Source organism: Akebia trifoliata, chromosome 10 (genome assembly GCF_017979445.1).
Source record: "Akebia trifoliata isolate Shusen 1 chromosome 10, ASM1797944v1, whole genome shotgun sequence".
NCBI lineage: Eukaryota > Viridiplantae > Streptophyta > Magnoliopsida > Ranunculales > Lardizabalaceae > Akebia > Akebia trifoliata.
This window is the reverse complement of record NC_141384.1, coordinates 7,108,275-7,132,250: the sequence shown is the minus strand read 5'-3', so window position 1 is coordinate 7,132,250 and position 23,976 is coordinate 7,108,275. Positions and strand designations below refer to the sequence as shown.

General features: G+C 35.7%; 1 protein-coding gene across 4 annotated transcripts; it reads right to left on the bottom strand.

The window, feature by feature from the left end:
- Nucleotides 1-4,738: 4,738 nt before the first annotated feature.
- LOC147393008 (uncharacterized) lies at nucleotides 4,739-23,575 on the bottom strand. Of its 4 annotated transcripts, XM_086455654.1 has the most exons (11): nucleotides 23,087-23,575; nucleotides 11,370-11,576; nucleotides 10,545-10,647; nucleotides 9,984-10,063; nucleotides 9,832-9,909; nucleotides 9,627-9,718; nucleotides 7,176-7,287; nucleotides 6,849-6,974; nucleotides 5,138-5,231; nucleotides 4,994-5,041; nucleotides 4,739-4,874 (listed from the first exon to the last, which is right to left on the bottom strand). In XM_086455654.1, the coding sequence occupies exons 1-10, from the start codon at nucleotides 23,399-23,401 to the stop codon at nucleotides 5,037-5,039; spliced, it is 1,212 nt and encodes a 403-aa protein (XP_086311780.1). In that variant the 5' UTR covers nucleotides 23,402-23,575; the 3' UTR covers nucleotides 4,739-4,874; nucleotides 4,994-5,036. The 4 variants fall into 4 exon arrangements, 3 of the variants coding, with proteins under 3 accessions (XP_086311780.1, XP_086311779.1, XP_086311778.1); XR_015182048.1 differs by having other exon boundaries at nucleotides 4,994-5,231; nucleotides 23,087-23,573; XM_086455653.1 differs by having other exon boundaries at nucleotides 4,739-5,041.
- Nucleotides 23,576-23,976: the final 401 nt, after the last annotated feature.

Genomic DNA, 23,976 nt, shown 5'->3' with positions numbered 1-23,976 from the left:
TAATTGCATCTGCTTTCAAAATATTATTTTCTTCACCCGAATGCATTTAAAATAGAATTAGTTACACATTATCAATTAAATGCATAGTGATAGAATATAAAAATCTGGAACTAAAATCATATTGATTAATCACACACCATAATAGTAGAATGTAAAGTGTGATTTTCAACAATAGAAAGAACAAACAGAAACACAAAAGGGAGAAGGAATAACGTGGTTCGACAAAAAAGAGTGCCTTCGTCCACGGATGTAATCTCCTAATAGAACACGTCATTTGGATAACACTCCCTCTCAAGTTGGGGTGTGGATGTACTGTGGAGCCCAACTTTCGTAGTATTTGTTGAAATTGATTCTTATCTGTGGCCTTGGTGAATAGGTCAACTAGCTATTCCCAACTTTGAACTTGAGGTACGTCAATTATCTTGGCCTGAATTTTTTCTCGAACCAAGTGATAGTCAACATCAATGTACTTGGTTCTTTCATGGAAAACTAGATTTGATGAAATATCTATGATGGCTTGATTGTCACAAAACATCTTTATTAATGTTTTTGGCTTAAATCCCAAATCTTATTGCAACCATATTATCTTGCTGGTTGTTGAAGCTAGCTAGGGCTGTCAACATAATTTATTTTCCACAAATTTTTTTTGTATATTTTGGGGTTGGTAGGGTTAGTGAAATTCATTTAAATTCTCTTTTTTCTTCTTTCTCTTTACTACTACTTGCAGCTTTGATTCTACCACCAATTTATTTTTGTCAACATGTCTGTGTCTCCCATTTCCAACTTTAGCCACAATGTCCTTTTCAAATACAACAATGCAAGTGGTTTCTCAAAGCAAAGATATTTTTTGGATAAACTCTTCAATGCATGAAACATCAATCATACTAAAGACACAAATAAAAGTCAGAAGTTCCAGTCATGTTTATTGGCTTTTTCTCTAAATTCAAATTGTAGAAAGAAGCTGTCAAGTTATTTTGTTCATCCTTATCAATCTTATCCACCTATAACAATAATTAAACAAAATAATCCCAATCCCCTTAATAAGATTGTTCGTAATGAGAAAGTATCTTTTTGAATATATTACAATTAACCCATTTTCAATAAAAAGATTATAAACCTCAAGGGATTGGCCTAATGGTAAGCTGAGTCTTGATAAGCTTTTTGTTGGAAAAAACCCTCAGATTCAAAGTATTAATCAACAACAACAATAATAATCTCACACAAGATACAAGATATATGTGATTCGGTCAAAGAATCGACCTATGTCTATTGGCGAAAACGACAATTTTACTATGATAATCAAAGAAGAACTAGATTACAATTTCACTGTCTCTCGTATATCTCTCTCACATCCCATTAGGGTTTCATTTCTTACCCTTTATATACTTAGGGTTACAAAGAAGGTAAACGGGTCGGATCCAAATCCAAATCAAAAGGACCTCACACATTACCAATTAAACAGGTGATATGAGTCGTTAACGGATCATCAAAAGATCCAGGTTGAATCTATGACAACTCTCCATATACAAGAATAGAAGACATAACCCAACACTCTTCAAGAAGGATATGTCAAGTGTTCGAAACCTCAGGAAGCAATGAATTTCTTGGGGCCACCCTCCGGGATCCGGGTTACCCTCGACTCAACCAGTTGCATGTAGGACTTTTCGAGGGGGCGGTATGTGTGACCTTGAGATTAGTCTCACTTGAAGGGTGGGGATAAGGTGATTCTCATTATGGATCGCCTTAGTTATAATCCCAATCATTCACCTATGATAACCTAAAATCCTAATTATCCAAACATTGATCTTAACTCTAACATATTATGTACACTAATCTCATGATTAATTACAGATTTCACATAATTAGCACTGATCAACAAAGATCATGTACACTAATCAATCACAAAACATACATTTTCATATATTTGCTTTAGAATCCAGAATCATCGTCTTCTTTCGCTACAATCATTCTTCTAAATTTGTGATTATACAATAATCACTTTTATAATCGGAATAAAACGTAACATCGGATTATAGACTCATGTGATGGGTTCAATTGGAATACCTCCATTTGTTCTAGTAGTTGGATTCAAGTATTTTCTATCATTGTCTAGAAACCCACTCATGATCCTAAATCATGAAGCATAAGCTACCTCTCAAAATCCAACGGTAATAAGCCACCAATTAAGATTGTAAAAGATGAAAAAAAAAAAGCATGAATTAAGGTGGCAAAAATAAAACATATTTTCAAGTAAAGAACAGCTGTATAAATTTTTGAACTCGATCGAGTCAACTTGATTGGATTTCAAGGTGATTTGGCACCAAAACTTACGGAACCAACTAGCCAAGTCAAGTCTGCCTAGCTAGCACGAAAATATACCAAATTGGGTTTAAAAAGCTCAATCGACTTAACGAATTTTCGTTTCTTCTAACTATGGCATAAAATGGGTTCCTTAAAAAATTCAGATCCGGGCCTAAATCTTGATCCAAATTTAATGATATTAACTATGATCATATCCAAATCCATCATGTTGGGCAATCAGGTCGGGTTGAATTGCATTTTACATTAGAAACATCCCTAGATTTGGGTCAGTCAGGTCAAGGGAAATTAAATCATATCCGATCCATTTTTATTTGGATCTACACCAAAGATCCAAACCCACTAAATTCAGTTTTTGGATCAAGTCCGACCCATTTTATGCCTTTTTCTTACCAAAACTCTATCAATTTATCATTACTTGAAGGATTCCAAGTAGGAAAAAACAAAAAAAAAAACAATTTTAGTGTTTGAATTGGTGGGCCCAGACTAATGAACAATGGTTGGTAGGAAGGAGAGTGGAAGTGGTGTTGCAATCCTACTACGGGGAGTACAGGATATGCAATCATGAATGTTTTTGTCACTTTGTTCAACGGTTGAATATTTTTCTCTTTCTCTCTCAAGTCTCACCTTTGTTGGTGGGGGACACGTGGAAGCTGTCATTAAACGCCTTTGTAGCTTTCCTATTAGAGGATCATCGAATTTTGGGATAGGTAGGAATCGGATCAGATAAAAAATCCAATCCGAAAATATCCAAAATATCCAATCTGATCAGGTCCTACTCGAATGTATATTATTATTAGATTCTATATCTACGAAGTAATGTTGTTCCCAATTTCATGAAACTGGGTCCCTATTGACCAGATCATTCCAACTTGCCCAATTGAATCAAATCCAATGAATGTGACCAATTCACCAACTCATTATTATCGGAGTAAAAATTCGTTTTGGATTTCATCTCAACATACAAATATAATTTCACTAACAAACAATTCATGAAATACATATTACGAGGAGGATCCAAACATGTATAAGATCATAGGGAAAAGATAAAAACACAAATTTTCCTTTCTATAGCGTCAATCTTACTATAGCATATTTGATTTACAAAAATGCATTGATTCACCTTTTTTAATATTGATTCCCACTATTTATAATAGAGTCAATTATTTTCTGATTCAAAAATTTTCACTCGGTTTGTACTTGATTGACATAGCAAAGGCAAAGAGGAACCGTAGATCTTTTTCTTCGGGATACACAATGAAAAAAAAAAATCAATGACTCTACCCTTGCCATGTCAATCAAGTACGGGTGAAAATTTTCGAGAAAAAAAATCATTAGCATTTATAATATAATATTATAAAGAAGGTGAAGGTGAAGGATAACATCCAAAAATGCTTATAGTAATTGAGAGTTTTCAAAAATTATTATCAAGAGAGTAATTTTTAATTCAAGGTAACCATTATTTTATGAGGTTGAAATTGATCAAATTTGATAACAAAATACCCTTAGTTTAACAGAAAACATTGCACTGGGGATAATTTGACACAGATTGAAAAAAAATGTTTCTAGTATAAAAAGAAAACTTACACACTTCAGAAAAGAAAAGTGATTAATGAACTCGTGAGTGAACAAATAGATTGAATACAAATGTATCTCATTTCTCAATTGGTTACAAGTCACATTGTTGGTCACCATATTTTTATGAAAATTGCAATATCTTCTTGTACACATGACACTTGAGACGCATTCTGACTTCAAGTGGAATAAAAGATTTTTCGACTTCGTTAAAGCAATGTTCAAAGTCATGACTAGAGATGAGTGCTTTTAGATAAAGATATAGAAAGAGTTGCTACTAGAGGCCAAACATTTCAATTAAATCTCAAGCATAATTGAATCAGCTCAATAAATTTCAATTAAAACTCGAGAATAATTGAATCTGCTTGGATCGTTCTATGATAAAAAAAATGGTAGATCAAATTACTTTCCTATTGGGTCCAACCATAATGAGGTGCCACAGGTCCAACCCAACTTACGTATAATTTATCGGACCTACAATTATAGCGCTTGAATCAGAGATTTAAAGTAATTTCATGAAGCTAATAATAGCCTAAATTATTTCTTCATCACCACACCAGATTTCTCTGCAACAAACGGAGACGCTGCAGATCTGATAATGGACACACTGCACCAACCCTTGGCTCATAGAAGCATAGTTAGAATTAGCTCAAGTCAGGTCCACACAGGCATTCATGGCCTAGTGTAACTCACACAAATCAATCACAGTTCATAGAACGGTGGGTCTTACACCAATGTTGTTAGCAAGTCACACGGGTAGCACATTTAGAAACCATTGTTCTCATTTGTATTACTTGAAAAGCTGTGTATGCCTTTTTTAAGGCACGAGGTTATTGGACTGAGATTAAAAAATTCACATTTTACTCACCATAACAAACCCACTCTATTTTTATTCTCAAATGAATCCTACACTACATAAAACAAGTACTTTGCTTAATCCGACTAATGGCTCACAACCTGAACTAGCCAGGAAACCTCATCTACGAAAATAGGAAACATAGATGTTAGTCGGATTTAACTATAGAACACAAACTTCTATATAAACAAAAACATGAAGATTGAAATTACAAGCTATTTTGACAACAGGAGTTGTATTCACCTGATCACACGTTCACAGATGTGAACCAAAGCCGTGCATACACCTAACCTGGTGGGTTTGTAATTCTTTCTAGTTGGCATTAGAAAGATAACTAGTGAAGCAGTTTGTGAAATATTCAGCATTTGTTCTGCAATCTTAACTTACAATCTTTGGTTATTAGCTTTTGAAGGGCTGCCTTGGCTTCCTCTAAAGTTTCCACTGCAGGCCCCATGTCGAAAGATAGTCTCTGAATGTTGAACTGCAAAAAAGAGAGGGTAATAGAGTATTTCAATTTTCAAATGTATATATATCTTGGGTAATCTGAGAAGTAAGATGGTGCTTGGTCCTGTTGGCCATATTCCAAGTTAGTGGGCATCACTATGCTTCTTGTATTAATCATAGCTAACAAACATGTAAACGTTGGATGATCTGAGTAACTCAAAATCAAAGACATTGTTTGAGACTGGCAAGGAAAACATTGCCCATAATGTTGCTGAGCAACCAAAAACTCTCGTTGACATAAGAGAGAGAGTCATTCGAGATAGGGCTGGCAATGGATTGGTTTGGTACTGGATCACTATTACATCATTACTGATCCGAAAATTTTACCCCGTGAACCAAAATCCAATCCACTGGAATTTTCATAAGAACCAAAACCAATCCGATCCAAGCCTATGGAAACTATGTGGGGGGGGCGAGAGAGAGAGAGAAATGAACAACAGATCTTCGGGGTCTAAATCTGGAGAAAGAGGGGGGGGATGTGAGGGACGAGGGTTCTTATTTGAGAGAGAGAGAGAGAGAGAGACATGAACAACAGATCTTCGGAGTCTAAATCTCGAGAAAGAGGGGGGGGGGGATGTGAGGGAAACGAGGGGTTTTTTACTTGAGAGAGAGAGAGAGAGAGAGACATGAACAACAGATCTTCAGGGTCTAAATCTGGAGAAAGAGGGGGGGGATGTGTGAGGGAGACGAGGGTTTTTATTTGGTTACATATACATTGGTTTGGATTTTTTATGGATCAGATTGATTGTAATCTGAAACCGAACAGAAGTTTACCGGATCTTTGAATTGTAATCCAAACCTTTAAAATCCATATCTGAATCCTATTTTTTCGGATCTGATATCGGATAAAAATCGGGTCATTGCCAACCCTAATTTGAGATGGTTCGGCATATGCAAAGAAGACCAATAACACCACCAGTGGGGAGAGCTTTGATGCAAATCATAGACTTAAATTGGACAAGATGAAGACCGTAAATGATATGGATGAATGTAGAAATATGAAGGAAAATGACTTGATCAAAGATCTGGTTCATAACAGGGTTAAATAGTAAAATTTGTAGGATTCATGTTTTATACCCCGATAATTGGAATAAGGCGAAGATGAAGACATTGACAATTCTCCGTTGTGTCATGTTATTATTATTACTATATATATAGGGTAGTGTTCAATGGCTAACTTTTTGGCAAAACATTTTTCAAAACATGAGTTAGAAGTTTTGGAATGGGCTGATTTTTGGTGAGGATGATCTCTACGGTGAGGAGATCATCCTCACCAAAAATCAGCCCATTCCAAAACTTCTAACCCATGTTGAAAAAATCGTGGACTGTCCATTTTTTGTAAACTGTTTTTGATGGGGTTAGAAGTTTTGGAATGGGCTGATTTTTGGTGATGATGATCTCCTCACCATAGAGATCATCCTCACCAAAAATCAGCCCATTTCAAAACTTCTAACTCATGTTTTGAAAAATGTTTTGCCAAAAAGTTTGCTAAAAAGTTTGCCATTGAACGTGACCCATATATATATATATATATATATATATATATAGAGAGAGAGAGAGAGAGAGAGAGAGAGAGAGAGAGAGAGATTGGTACCTGTGCACCTTGCCGCACCCGGATATCAACACCCTTGCTATCAATTGATATCAGAGCTGCATCATCTATCTCTGTTTCAGAAGACAGAAGCTCTTTAAGCGGTTTCGAGAATATAGCATTCAACTCCTACAAAGAACACCACAAGTTCAAATCCATTAGCATCCCAGACAAAATGTAAAAACATATTCAATATTTTGACGATCCTTCAAATTATTTCACAAATACAACAAATATTAACATCAATTGCAAGGAAACATTAATTTAGTAAAAGAAACAAGAAGATGATACACTGTCTGCTTGAGCAATTAGGCATAAAAAACAAAAAACCTTTAGATTTTGCTCCCCTCCATTGACTGCAATCTTATCAGGTTGAAGGGCTTCATATTCCTTGACATCTACCCAAGCCACAGTACCAAAGCCTCCAATGAAATAAATATCACTGGCAACAGCAAGCACAAAAACACAAAAAAAAAAAAAACAAACAAACAAACAAACAAACAAATCAGTCCCATGGATGCTAAGAATTAAGTTTCCTGCTCACGACTACAGCACAAATAAAATATGTGAATGGTCACAAGAAATAAAGAAGAAAATAAACAAATGACAATCAGAATGATTGATACCCACCCAGCATTATCTCTACCTGTGTTACCAGATATGTTCCTACTAAATTGAACTGCAAATTGGTACGAAACGAACGGGTTCACAGTTTTGTTCACAATGGGTTCATGGAATAAAACTAATCCATACTAATTATTTAAGGTGATTTAGATGCATCCTTCTACGATTTGGAGATTTTCTTTATTTATTTTGATAAATAAAGAAAAAAAAATTGACGTTTTGGAGAATATTTGAGAAACCCCTTGCTTTTAAACAGATGAAATAATCATTATAGCTATTCCTATGACTGGATCCACCATTGGAAGCTCCTGACATGTATCTAAAAGTAACAGGTCACCCACAACTGAATTGGCCAAACCCTTTTGCTTGAATCCTTGAATCTAAGGGATACCCTGACCTAGACTGTTCTCCGCCACTAAAACCACAGTTTCTCTTCTAATTGTTTAGGGTTTATCATATTAGTATATAAAGACTTTACACTAATTTTCAGCAACTTTTGGAATACATTAATTTACAAGTTTCTCTAAGAGAACTCTCCATGGTGTGATTCCAAGGTACATTATATATCAGCCTGAAACTCAATTTAAACCATATTTATCACTTTAATCCACCCCTAAACCCTATTACAGCCTACTCTATCTACAACCAAACTTCCAAAAGGAGCATAGACCCTGCTTAAATTATTCCCCAATTTTCCTAACCTATCCTACCTTCCAATTCCATAACCTACACCATAAATCAGCCCCAAACCCATAACACAATCTTGTTATGTTTCCTTTTAGCTCGACTCTAATGAGTTGTTGAATTTTATTTTTGATTCTGACTTTGGAATCGAAATAGAAAGTCTCATTGAATATTAGATTCAAACCCAAGCTAGCAGAAGTTCAATCTTCTATTGACATTCCTTCGCTTTAACACTCGAAGGGAGCTTCTTCGTGGGATTGTAATTGCTTTAAGGATTTGGATTTCAATTGCCTGTAGAGACTTTCTTTATTACATGTGATTGCATGAGCTGAGATTTATGTTTGAATTGTTTATTTAATTTAATCCTAGTCTCACATTCATTGTCCTGCATCAAGGTCCCTCCTATAAACACCTATTCATGGACTGTCCATGGGTCCTAAAGCCCCCCCTGCATGGCCTAACACGATCGGGGGTGGAGCTAGGATTTTGCTCATGTGGGGGCAATCAAGAGTAGAAAAAAAAAATTGTGGGGGCAATTAAGAGTGAAAAAAATAGTTGTGGGGGCAATTAAGATTGGAAAAAAAATTTGTGGGGACAATAGTGGTAAATTTTTTATCCACCACTAAAATCTATCACAATAGCACATTAATCCATAGAATTTGAAAACTCTTGTGGGGCCAATTGCCCCCACAGCCCCCACTCTAAATCCGCCCCTGAACACGATAGTAGTCCTTTCCCTGAATTTGAGCACTCTTGAATCATGATTTAAAGATTTGATTATTCCACTCCCCTTTTGCTAGGACCATCTTCTCTCACCATGATCCAAACCCCTCCACCTCCTTTTCCGGTCACACTACACCTCCCATGATCTGTGATCCTGAACATTGTAGTCCACCTAAAAGATTAAAAAAATACATGGCTCTTTTTAGAGGGTTTTTTTATTTATTAACATTGGGTTAAGAATCAGTTGAGTAGTTGGTATAGTCCTTTTGGTGTGAGTTTTGACTTGTGGCTCATCTAAAAGATGACGGCCAACGAAAATATCTGGCCCTAAATGCATGGGCAAGCCCATGCACAAACTAAGAATTATCTTATAATAATACCCAAGAGAGAAAGAGACCTCAAATATACTTCAATAAAAAGTCATGAAAGAGCTTTTGGACATGAGAAGAAGCAACCAATGGGTAATTTAGAAGCTAAGGTTTTTGTCTCATAATCAATTTACGTTATTCAGCAAAACTACAAAAGAGATTCTATCCCATCTGTTTGTATGAGTTATGCAGTATGGTAGAGATCAAGAGAAGGAAATATGTATCAATGTTTAGACTTAGTAACACTAATCACAGGGAGAAATTATAGCGGTGGAGCTGGGGAGCACAAGCCATGGTGCTCCATTGAGCCAATTATAACACATTTCATAAATTGGACTCTAATCTTGTGTTTCATCAAGCTGGTATAAACTTAGAGACAAACCTTATGTTGCGCATCCTGAAGTAGTAAAAGTTGCCCCATTGTTGGGAAGCCCCTTGTTGATGTTTTGCAACATATTGCTTGTGGGCCCATTCCTAGAAAATAACATTCTTATAACAAACACGGCATGTGTTCCACAATCTCTCATACAACATTAGGAAACTTCACAAGAGATATATTAAGTGTTCCCTTCAGTTAGTTAAGGCACCTGTTGATCAGCGGGAAGCGGGAAGACATCACCAAAAATTGTCACCCTTGCATTTGACAGTCCACTCCATCCCGGTATCTATTATGATTGAAACCAACTCTAAATAAAATCTTACAAGAACCAAAGAATGAGCATATATTTAGACCACTAACCTGAACAACAAGTGTACATCTTGGATCTGCTAATAGATTCCGCGTGTGGATAGCCAACGGTGAAAATGAAAATATTGGGTCTGCGTAAACAAAGATGAAAGAACTACATTCAAATCTAATGTGTGAGAGAGTCTAAGCTACCTCTCAGTTAGACAACAAGGATGGCGTACCAATGACATACTCTCCCAAATGACATACATGCGAACAGGTGGGACCAACCATTCAATGGGTCTCAGGAATCAGGCCTTATATCTAAAGATGCCAACAAATCAAATGACGGTAACCATCCAATGTATAGAGTTCATTATGGGTTCATCCTAATTTTCCAGTCAACCAAAACAAATACATGGATGATGTGCAATCAATTAGATCTTTAGCATTGGTTTCCTCAATATAACTTCATCAAATGGATGGTTCTACTCCCCTGCATGTGTAGCACATGTACCAGTATGTCATTGTTAAACCATCATAAAGTCTAGCTGATGGAAAGCCTACGTTCTTCGAAGGTAAAAATATCTCCCAAGTTTAAAAGAAAAAAAAAATCAGAATTAAAAAACGTACGGCCCATCGGATCAGGTGCAAAATCTACTAATGAACCAAATGGGTATCCCTCTCGGCGGTGGTGCATCCGAGACATTACAGTGCACAAATGAGCAAATCTGGCCTTGAATTATGAACAGAAAAAGTAACATCAACAAGGTCAGAAAAAAGAAAAAAGTTAATACCAATATATATAGGTCAGGATCAGGGGACAACTATTTGTTACAATGTTTTTTAAAACATCACCTGGATGCCGTCCATTTTTTCAATGTTATTTACAACACCGTCGGATGCAGTAGGATCTTGTAGAATGGACAACAGCCAGACGTTGTAAATAAATATATATATATATATATATAGGGAGTGGTTCGGCAGCCCTAAAGTTTGCCAAGTTTGGTGCCAAACATTTTTTGTAAATCACTTTTGATGGGGTTAGAAGTTTTGGAATAGGCTGATTTTTCGTGAGGATGATCTCTACGGTGAAGAGATCATCCTCACAAAAAATCAGCTCATTTTGAAACTTCTAACCCTAGTTTACAAGTTGAAGAATCGTGGACCGTCCAATTTTTATAAATCACTTTTGATGGGGTTAGAAGTTTTGGAACAGGCTGATTTTTGGTGAGGATGATCTCCTCATCATAGAGATCATCCTCACAAAAAATCAGCTCATTCCAAAGCTTCTAACCCATATTTTGAAAAATGTTTGGCACCAAACTTGGCAAACTTTAGAGCTGCTGAACCATTCCCCATATATATATATATATCAACCATCTACTGACATTCATGTACAGAAATGGTGAAACGATTTTAAATCATGATTATAGTCGTCCAAACAGCAGCCTTTACCTGTTCCATTAGATTGCGAACAGCCAAAGCCGGTCGAGGTAGACCATGGGCAGAGGTTGCACTCTGTACACCACCGGAAATTGGTGTTCTGAAAAGCCCGGCCCTCGAACCTCCACTGGTTCCACTTCCACTTGTAACAGCAAGAGGAGTCACTGTCCTTGAGTATTCTGGACTCTTTTCACCACTTCCATTGTGACTCAAATTACCCTTCATAACATGACAGAATCCATCACAACAATATCAAATTAGTCATTTGCTATATCCATTGTCTACATTTCCCATTAAAAAAAATTATTCAGAACTTCCAAGATAGCACATACTATAATTTTTTCAGAAGCTAACACAAGCTACAGAACCTCAAGTCACTCAAGAAAAACCTAAGCAAAGTTCAAAAAACAAATACATCAATTATAGAATTTATTCCAGAAAAGATATACTATAAATGATGCAGGATCCTCATATAATGGTGGAAAACTGGTAATGATTTAGATAGGGTCAAAGTAGAAAAAAAAAAAGGGCTAGTGATGCCATCTGCATCTGTCCATATGCTTCGCAAAATCTCTAGACTAGTAGGTGTCAATTCTTTATTTTTATTAATTTAGAATGCCTTCAAGTGGAAGTTCTAACAAAGGTATGTGCTCGTGTTTAGGTTTCTACAATTTCTACTTTTGGAATACGTTCAGAAGCATATGATCACATGTACAAAATGTTGACGAGTTGTGGTTCATAGCTTCACGGCTCTTGATCAATTTCTTAATAAGATGACAACAATCTTTCATGTCATCTTGCATTGACTATATTATTTCATTCAAGACATTGTTTTCCATTTTTTTGGAGGATTAGAGTTGGTCAATGATCAATGATAAGGTTGATTGTCAGAAATGTTTGATCGTGTTAGTTGACTAAGGTCAACAAGGGTTTGGGGTTGTTTGGTTGAAGAGTTTAAGGATGAATGAAAAATGTTTTGAGTGTATGGGTATTGGCAATCAACTAGTTGGGGTCAACGGGGTCGTTATATGATTGTACAAATGGATTAGATATGTTTTTTCTCACGTTGAATGTGTCGGTAGTCCTAGGTTAAGCAAACTTGGTTTTAGAGATGGACTTAAGGTTAATGGGCTTTATTGGTTGGTCCAAATAGGTGGGTTTTGAATGGGTTGGGTGTTAATAAAGTTGGGCCTAAGTTTAAGGATGGGCTAGATGCTAAAGGATTAGGGATACTGGAGTAACTCACAAGAATGTTGGGTGTGAGCCAAGGATATTTTGGGTAATATCGAACAAAGGGATTCATAAACTTTAAAAAAAAATGAAAGAAAAAAAGAAAGAAAACCAGAAGTAGTTCTTTATAGTTATCTTCAACCTTTATCCACAGAAATGTAAAGATTGATGGATTTCAGTCTTGGATGAATCAAAGCATCAACGGCCAAAGTATTGGTTGAATGTTCAAATGGAGCATGACTTGAAACATTAAAGCCCATTCTAACCTCGATATGTGGAATTGTCTTGCGCCATATCTACTGAGAATGTTTGGGAGAAATGGTCGAAACCCTGTTCATATAGGAGACAGATAATTTCTTCAAAAGTTCTATAACTAAAATTGAAACGGCTGTGTTGGTGATTTCTTTTTCTTGGTTGAAAGTAATTGCGGTTCCACGGTGGTAGATGTAATGAAGTGGTTGTAATAACAACTTCGATGTCAATGACCGATGAAGAATGGAAGGAAGATGTTTTGTGTTGGTGAAAACAATCCGAAGATGACTGCTCTAAATACCAAATGTTACATACCTAATTCGTAAATTGATTGATTATATCTACACAAAAAGAATAAAATTGATTCAAATTACAAAATAATATGATTCAAAATAGATCGAACCCCCTAGAATAATTCGAGATGGTCAATCTTCAAAATCCAATGGAAGACAAAACAAACATTTCTCTGATTACTCGTCAAAAAAAAAAAAAATTCTCTGATTATCTTTTACTAACCATCAATTCAGAAAATAAATACAAACGAAATACATCCATATACCCCAGTTTACAAGCTTAAGAACCGTAGACCGTCAATTTTTTGGCAAACCACTTTTGATGGAATTAGAAGTTTCGGAATGGGCTGGTGAGGATGATCTCTATGGTGGGGAGATCATCCTCACTAAAAATCCGTCCATTCTGAAACTTCTAACCCACATAAGAGGAGATCATCCTCACCAAAAATCAGCCCATTCTGAAACTTCTAACCCACATAAGACAAAAACCGTTGTCACAATTGTTGTCCCTTGAACCGTCCCGTATATATTATAATGTTTTTTCCCCATTCATTCAACATCATTTTAGTCTTCAAAATATTGTTGAACAATGTAGTTAGTCAAGACAATATAACACTTCCCATACATTATATATCTTGTCTTTGTAGAAATAAATAAACATGTAATATCTGTATGCTAAAGGGTGTCGAATAGAATAATTAGTATTAGTATTTTGGAATTATGGAAAAGTTTTATATAAATAGTGAGTAACCCGAATCTCAAATATTTTCTCCCTAATCCTCTTCTCTTCTCCTCTTATTTCTTCCTTTTTTTTTTTTCATTCTTCCACAAATCTGAACTACAACTTGGTATCAGAGCCTCGATTTATCAACGCGGTACTCCGAAAAATAAGGTTTTTTTCCCTGCGGTTGCTAACATCAGCAGACTGGGGTCGAAACCACCATAGATGGAGTCGCTCTGATTTAGAGAGCATTTCGGTATTTTTTCTAGAAAAGGTCTTTTGTCTAATTTTCAGAAAAAATCAGTTTTCCAATAATAAGTTTGTTTGATCTTCTGGGCGATTTTCGAGTTGTTGGGTTTCATGGATCTAGTCACTCAAATTTATCTACACATCGAAAGTGATTGCACTTGATTCGGATTAGTTTTGACGCATCAGCGACAAAATATCCCCAATATAGTTTTGTCGCCTAGATTTTTTTTTTTTTTCCTATTTTTGGCTTCAATTTTGGTGACCTAAATCACCTTCAGCACCTATATAGTTCATATTTGCATGGAATGTCTCTTGAAAAGGTTTCCATGAGTAATGGTTCCAAAATTGATGCTTTAGTGCCAATTCTTCTAGTGACGGGCTATGGAGATAACCCGGGAGCTCAGATTATGACCGTGATACTTGATGGTACTAATTTTCTAAAGTGGTCACAGACTGTTAAGATATATCTCACTGGTCATATTGCAAAACCCAAAGAGGTTGATCTTATGTATGATCATTGGGAACAAGACAATTTAATGATTATGTCATGGTTATTAAATTCCATGTAGCCCCAACTTAGTAGGAACTATCTATTCTTGGATATAGCACATCAAGTTTGGAAAAAGGTCACTAAGACATATTCTCAGAAAAAAAAAAATGTGACTCATATCTATCAGCTTCATCAGGAGGCGACTAATTTTCGTTAAGGGGAGAAAAGTCTGGCCGCATATTACTCCACTCTTCAAGCCTTGTGGGAAGAATTAGATCATTATCAAGTGATCAAATGGATGAATGATGAGGATGCTGAGGAGTTTCGCAAACTGATCAACCAGAATCGTGTTTTCCAGCTCTATGGTCGGTTTGCATCCAATTTATGAATTTTTTCGAGTCCAAGTATTGAGGCAGGACTCCCCTCCATCTCCTTGAGAATGTATATTCTCTTATGCAAAGCGAGGAAAGCCACAGGTCAATGATGCAACCTCTCTCTGTACCACCTCCGACAACTCTTATTTCCTCTGTGTCTGGCAAAGATAATAAGGGAGGAGTTAGGCGGAATGGGAAATGGGGTAATGACAAGGATAATCTCCATTGTGATCATTGTGGTAGAACCCAACACACCAAAGAAACATGTTGGGATTTTGTTGGCAAACCTGCTAAGTTTAACAAGGGAAGATTCACAGCAGCCTCAACTCAAGTCTAATGCTCACGTTATTATCCAAGACCAATCACAACCCAGTTCAACTGATTCTAATCCTTCTACTAAGTTATCCATAGCCCGAGAAGAAATAAAGCATATAAGCAAGTTTCTTACAAAGCTTGAAGGATCAACTAGTTTCTCCTCATTCGCCCAGTCAGTTATACACGCCTCTGCAAATACTGTTAGTTTCCTTTCCTCTCATCCCTCTTGGACCATTGACTCAGGAGCCTCTGATCACATGACTCGTACACCTTCCAATTTTACATCTTACCAGTTATTATCATGTAAAGACAAAGTGAAAATAGCAGATGGTTCATTTTCTACCGTTTCTAGTAAAGGGGACATCAAAATTGATAACTCCTTGTCTTTATCATTTGTGTTTCATGTTCCTAACATGTCTATCAATCTTCTTTCTGTGAGTAGTCTCACAAAATCTTTACAATGTTCTGTCACATTCTTACTTGATCATTGTGTTTTTCAAGACTTGGCTTCGGGGAAGACGATTTGTAGGGGTTGAGAAGCAAATGGTCTCTATGTTTTGGATTCATCTTCAACAACATCCAAAGCTCTTCATTCAGTTAGTCGGACTAGTTATTTAAGTCAGTCTTATCAGTCAATTTTCTTGTGACATGCTCGCCTAGGTCATTTGACTTTTCACTCTTTAAAAATTGTTTCCTTCATTGTTCAAGTCCATGCCAGTTTCTAGTCTTCATGTGAAGTTTGTCCGTTGGCCAAGCAGTATAGAACTTCTTTTTATCCAAATAATAAAAAATCTCTTTCTGCTCTTACAATTGTGCACACTGGTGTATGGGGGGACCAACTCCTATTACAGTTAATGGGGGATATAGATAGTTCATTTCCTTTGTAGATGACTACAACAGATACACTTAGACTTACTTAATCCGCACTAGAGAAGTTCCTCTACAGATAAAATTATTTCACAAAATGATTCAAACTTAGTTTAAAAAGTCTATAAAAATAGTCAGATCGGACAATTCCCATGAATACTTCAAAGGAGAATTGAATCAATACCTTATAGAGCATGGGATTGTTAACCAGAGTTACCCCACAACAAAATGGTGTAGCTGAGAGAAAGAATCGTCATCTTCTAGAAGTTGTTCGAGGACTACGTATATCTATTAGGGTTGCAACTTGGTCTAGTTCAAACCGAGAACCGAACCAAACCTATAGCTTTGGGTGGTTTGGTTCTGTTTAGAACAAGTTTTGGTTCGGTTCCGGGTTACGAAAATGGATAACCGATCAATTTGGTCCTGTTCTCGGATCAAGCTTATATAGAACCAAACCCTAATGAAATAAATATATATATACGTATATAATAATTATTATGAATTATTTTAGAAGCAAGAACATAGATTAATGATCTTTTATGGATAAACTACTGACTTTTTATGGATAGATTAGTGAAATTTGTATGAAATTTTATGTTTATTATATATTTATTTTTTCATTAAAAAATATTACTTACAATTTATAGAATATTGGCAACCCATAGAACCGAACCGAACCAAACTGACTTTAGCTTGGTTTGGGTTGGTTTGGTTCCAATGGCATTTGGTTCGGTTCTGGTTCTAATTTAGTGGAACTAACCTATGTCAGTTCCATTCCAATTTGAACTCAAACAGAACCAAGTTGCACCCCTTACATCTATGTTTGTTCCTAAGAAATTCTGGGTTAATGCATTGCTTACGACTACATATCTCATCAATCATATGCCAACACGGGTCATCAACTTTCAGTCTCCTCTTCAGTTATTAGTTCCAGGTCATCCTCCGTTCCATTTACCTTTACGTGTCTTTGGTTGTTTATGCTTCATTCATATCCTTGGTCCTAACCGTACGAAGTTAGATGCTAAAACTATTTCAGGTGTCTTCTTGGGATACTTGTTGACTCAAAAGGGACATCGGTATTTAGATCCATCCATTGGAAAACATTACGTCACCAGGGATGTTTCATTCTTTGAATCTACTCCGTACTATCATTCGAATGCCACTCTTAAGAGGGAGATGAGTATTGAAGGGTAGCAGCATCAAATATTTTTGTTACTTGTTGCTCCTCTATCGACTGATATATGAAACCCGTCATCGTTTATGCATATGTCAGGGGATTCATTAGATAAAGGGAAAGAGTTGCAAATTTCTTCCCGTTGTTAACATCATAAGACAATCCAACAAGAGACTCCGGTTGATCACACAAACCAGTTGGATTCTCTGGAGCCAAGAAATAGTTCTTTAGTCACTCCTAATAATTCTTCTAATCTTGATATACTCATTGCCTTGCGTAAGGGAACACGATCTTGCACTATGCATCCTATTTCTAATCAAATTTCTTATTCCTTGCTATTTTCTACATATCGTGCATTTGTCTCGCTATTTCTTCTCTTCCCATTCCTAACAATGTTGCAAAAGCCTAAAAAACTCCTTAGTGAAAAAAGGCAATCCGAGAAGAAATGGGTGCTCTATTGAAGAATAATACATTGGAGAAGGTTGATTTGTCAGAAGGAACAGAACCAGTAAGTGGGTGTTCACTTTAAAGCACATAGTTGATGGCACAGTGGAAAAATACAAGGTAAGGCTTATAGTTAAAGGGTACACCCAAACCTAAGGGATTAATTAGATAGAAACATTTGCTCTAGTAGCCAAGATGAATACTATTGGAGTGTTGTTATCTCTAACTGCAAATTTATCTTGGTCTTTACATCAGTTAGATGTGAAAAATATTTTCTTAAATGGAGAACTAGAAGAAGAAATGTACATGCATCCTCCTTCAGGATTTTAGACCTCAGAAAGTGAAGAAAGGGTATGTAGATTGAAAAAATCAATTTATGGGTTCAAAAAGTCACCCAAGGCATGGTTTCACAGATTCGGCACAGTAGTAAAGTAAGTGGGATACACTCAGGGTTATGTAGATCACGCTTTCTTTGTGAAAAAAGAGAATTGAGTTCATCACAGTTCTCATCGTATATGTTGATGATATTGTGGTGACAGGAAATTGTTCTCAAGAGATACAGAGATTGAAGAAGTTCTTGGTCTATGAATTTGAGATTAAAGACCTAGGAGATCTAAAATATTTCCTTGACATTGAAATTGCTCGGTCTAAGAAAGGTATATTTATTTCTCAATGCAAATGTGAGTTGGACTGATTTCATGATACTAGGAAACTTGATGCCAAACCTACAGATACTCCAATGGATCCCAATCAGAGGCTAGATAATACAAAAGGTGAACTGTTAACAGATGTTGGGAAGTTTCAAAGATTGGTAGGCCATCTCCTATACTTGCAATTAACTAAATCAAATATAGCATATGTGGTCAATGTTAATATTCAGCATATGCATGCCCCAATGACTCATCACCTCAAAGCAACAAAAAGAGTCCTTAAGTACTTGAAGGATTCCCTTGGAAAGAGAATTTTATATGCTAATCCTGGTCATTTTAAAATAGAAGCATTCATAGATGCAGATTGGACTGAGACTAAAGATGATCATCAATTTACTTCAGGGTATTGCACATTTGTTGCGGGTAATTAATTACTTGGAGGAGCAAGAAACAAATAGTGGTTGCTTTGTCCAGTGCAAAGGCAAACTATCGAGCCATGGCTTGGGGTACGGCAAAGGTTCTTTGGCTTCGAATCTTATTAGGTAAACTTGGTGTTAAGGAGATAGAACTTGTGAGACTTTACTGTGATAACAAAGCAGACATTAATATTGCTTTTAATCCGATCCAGAATGATCGTACAAAGCATATTGAGATTGACAAACATTTTATTAGAGAAAAAATGAAATCTAAAGTCATGTGCCTCTCATATGTGAAATCAATTGATCAATTAGTAGATGTGTTGACTAAAGGTGTTCCAAAGAAGAAACTGGATGATGTTCTTGGCAAGTTGGGCATGATTGATATCTCTACCCTACTTGAAAGGGAGTGTAGAAATACATGTTTATGTTAGAGGGTGTTTGACAGAATAACTAGTTTGAGGAGTATTTTGTAATTGTGGAAAAGTTTTATATAAATAGTGAGAGGGGTTGATTAACCCTAAGCTCAAATATTTTCTCCCTGATCCTTTTCTCTCTTCTTCTCCTATTTCTCTCTTTTTTCTTTTTTCTTCCACAGATCTGAACTACAATTGTCTTCTCTTGTTCTGAGTCTCTTGTGTGTTCTTCATTTAAATTTTTTTTAACGTAACCCTACCACATTTTCGTAAGCTCTTCATTATTTATCAAGAGTCTCATCTTTACTTTACGGCATTGCAGTTACATTATAAAATTCCTTAGTTCTTTTCTCTAATTCATACTAACTTGAAGGCCCGTTTCTCTAGCACGCAATTGATCAGTTTCTATAATTGAAATTCCCAAATAAATAATTACATCTCTAGTGAAATTCTATTAATAGATAAAGGTTACATGCGGAAGTTACATAACCGAATAACTACACATTCTAATCATAAGTCCGGTGCATATTGATGTACCTTAATACACTACATAATAATTGATATTCTAACAACAATGTATTTTATAGATCATTGTATGCTTTGCACGTAACTTTACAAGATCTATACTAATCCTTTTTTTTCTAATGACCTTTCGAACATCAACATTCCAGCAACAAGTTTCCTTATGTAATTTTTATTTTCTATAAATCCTTGGAGGTATGAGTGTATATTACTTGTCCACTCCAAATCACAACCCACATGATGATTCAGGAGATTGAACTTTCCTTCTAAATGAACTAATGATTACAATCATTTACAAATTGAACATCATTGTTACTTATGTTTAATCCAACGAAACCACTTAATTTATAAAAATATTAAAATCAAATATGAGACAAAAAAACACAACAACACGATCATGATTTTCTTATTCAGCTTCGTATAAAACAAGAAAGCTTTTTCACAAACCAAAGTACTAGAAGGCAACCAAAAAATATCAAGTGGGGATGGTCGTTTCTTTGGAATGTCCAAAGCATGAACCTATAACATGTATCAAATATGAAATTGAAGATTACAAAATCTCATCAATGATATGATTTCCTCTTAGGTTTAATCAGACCATAAAATATTCTATGATTAAACCTTTAAAATTTTATATTGGAGATGAATTGGTTTAACTTGCTTGTCCATGTTAGTAGAGTAGGTGAGTTGTGTTGAGTGTTGCATTATCCAACTTCGCTTCTAGATGTCACGTGTTCACATATCGTGCCCTGGTTCAACCTATGACCCTCTTATACTCATAGTTGCGCCTTCCCCATCTAGATTAGTCTTTTGGGGTAAATAGTTTGACAACATGGTATCAGATCGCTAGGTTTATATAGGTCATGGGTTCAAGTCTCCTCGAGGGAATTTTCTTAGTGCCCTAGTTCGACCCACGACCATTTTATATTCATAGTCATGCCTTCCCCATCAGGTCAGTCTTTTGGGGTAAATGGTTTTTCAACATGGTATCAGAGCGCTAGATTCGTATAGGTCACAGGTTCAGTCTCTTCGAGGGAATTTTCTACCCCTATGGGTGAGGGTGAGTGTTAAGTGTTATGTTATTTGCCTCCGCTTCCGGGTGTCATGTGCTCACATATCATGCCCCAGTTTGACCTGTGACCCTTCCCCATCAGCTTGGTCTTTTGGTGTAAATGGTTTGTCAACAAGTTGTAGAGAATTAATGCTATTGTAGAATGAGTTTACATAAATAGTGGGGTAGTAGTTGAGTAACTGAGTTAGATCGTGAGATAATGGGAGAATCTAATTCTTTAATATGCACTTATTTTCTAAGTTGATGGTAAATAAAAGATTTTTAGAGAAATATTTGTTGATTCCTTTGATGGATTTTAGAGATTTACCATCTTGAATTGGTCTAGGAGGTCCAATTTTCCTCGAATTAGATTATTTTCTTGTCTTCATCAATTTTACTCTTTTTTGTGATCTAATCAATCGCATTTTGAATTAAATATGTAACAATTAGTATCAAAGCCACATCCTCATATCATTTGGGGTCAAATGTCACCATCACAAAAGATATTCCCTTCATTCTTTATCAATAACCACCATCAAAGTTGCTACTAGAACAACACCATTGCTTCGACCCCACCATGGAACTATAATTACTTCTAACAAAAAAAATCAGTAACACAATTGTCAAGTTGTGCTCCATTTGAACATTCAATCAATGTTTTTTACAATTGATGCTTTGATTCATCCAAGATTGAAATCCTCAAATCTTTACATTTCCATGGACAAAAGTTGAAGATAACCACATACAACTACTCATGGCTTCCTCTCTTTTTTTTTTTTAAAGTTTGCAAAGTGTTCGACATTACACAAAAAACCATTAGCCACACAAAAATTACTTGTGAGTGATTTCAAGAGCTTTTAACCCATTAACATCTAGCCATCTACCAAAATCCAACCTATTCTTTAAACTTGATCCCAAATGCATTAACACCCGACCAATTCAAAACCCCCATATTTGGACCAAGTTTTTTTAATCTAGAATTACCAATATATTTGTCCTAAGTAGTAAAAAAATCCATTTGTTCAAGCGTGCAATAGCCACATTCACCCCAACAAATTAATTATTGATTCTCCTAAATCCAAACGTTGTACTCATCCCTAAACTCTTCAACCAACAACCCCAAAAACCCTTTTCACTTAGTCAACTAACACGATCAACCCTTCTAACCAATCAACCCTATCATTGATCATTGACCAACTCTACCAAAAGAAAAAGGATAACAATATCTTGAATGAAACAATATAGCTAATGCAAGATGACTTGAAATATTATTGTCGTCTTCTTAAGAAATTAAGCAAAAGCTATGAGCCACAAATTAGAAAACATTTTGGAAATGTGATCCTATACTTCTAAAAGTATTCCTACCAATGGACATATCAATTTCACAAGTTTTCCCCTACAATGGATACTCTTTGACATTATCAAGGTCACTAAAGAGGACAAAGACAAAGGACGACATTGTTGACATTATCAACAATAAAAGTCGTTTAACTGACCATTATAGAACCAAGGTCGTTGATCAAGCTATTATTCGTGAACGATATTTGATGAAGCACCGAAATGAAGAAATTGACAACATTGTTTATGGGAACATCAACGACAAGATATAAGTAATCCACAAGACATATGTTAAGATGGATGTATTCGCTCTCTATGTAAGTAGGGATCTTCGACCTTGAGGAAAAGATCATTTAAAGACGGGTGGAATGATACGTACTAGAGACGTATTGATTTAATTTGTTTGTCCATGTTAGTAGGATATACGAGTCAAAGGAAATAATGAAATTGTAGAATGGGTTTAGATATATAGTGGTGTAGTAGTTGAGTATGTCAGTTAGAAGAGGTTGATTTCATTTATTGAAGGAAATTCGGAAGTAGGAGACATGAATGGGTTTAGTTGGACCCTTAACCAATCTATTTCATTTGTATTTATTTTCTTAGTTGATAATTAATAAAAGATAATCAGAGAAATATTTGTTTTCTGAATTGGTCTAGGAGGTCCGATATGCTATTTTCTTATCTTCATCAATTTTATTCTTTTTTGAAGATCTAATCAATCAAGTTACTTGTTACGTAATAATAAAATTCAAGGAATAAAAATCATAAAGTGGGTACAATTTCTATTTGGTTTAACTCAAAACGCAGATGCTTCTTCAAATCTCAATAAATTACAAAACAAAAAAAATTGCCCAAATTAAATAAATAAAAGAATTTAAAAGCAGAAACTAAAGATCGTAAGAATTACAATTGTTCCATCCAAATTACCTCCAACAAAGACGAACCCTCCTCGGGAATCAAACCAAAATCATTATTTGACGATGTTCCTTCGTCTTCACCTTCGTCTGAAATTTTTCGAGCGAATGCCCGGACTTGAAGAAGCCCAGGTGAACTTGGGACCCACTCTGGACTTAAATCAAACCCAGAAAACCGTCTGATATCCAAATTTTCGTTCATTTTGAGACATCCACATCGTTGTTTAGTGGAGGCTTTGATCAATGAAGGTGGTGAGGGAGATTGAAGAACAGAGTACGTCTCTGCACCAAACCTGGAAGCGAAAACTGTTCTAGAAAGTGCTTCCATCTATGAAAAGCAAACGAAGCAGAGAGAGAGAGAGAGTTGCGGTCTCTGGTCCGAGGGTTTTGAACGGATTTGAAATCTGCAGGATAGAGGAGAAATTAATTGCATTCGATAGAGTTTTCCAAACATTAATATTTCTAAATTTTGATTTGGAAAGAGTTTTCCGTATTGAAATCTTATATTTTTAGGAAAACATATATGTCGGTCTATATTTGCACTCACCACTTTTTATATTTTAGGGAAAAGATGTGGATCGCTTTATTTGCACCTATCATTTAAGGTAAGTGCACCCCATTAAAATAAAATTACTTTTAGGCCCCCAATTTTCAAAAAGTGCACCAACATATTCCAAACAGAGCTATCAATGGATAGTTTTCGAACAGATATACCTATATCCGAATTTGAATTCGAAAAAAAATAGTGATATCCGAATTCAAATTTGATCGAATACCACAAATCAATATTTGAATTCGCATCTGATTGATTTATCGGTTATCCGATTTGAGTTCGATTGCAAATCGAATTCAATCACTATCTAAAATCATATTGTTATTCAATTAAAATTCAATTACCATTCG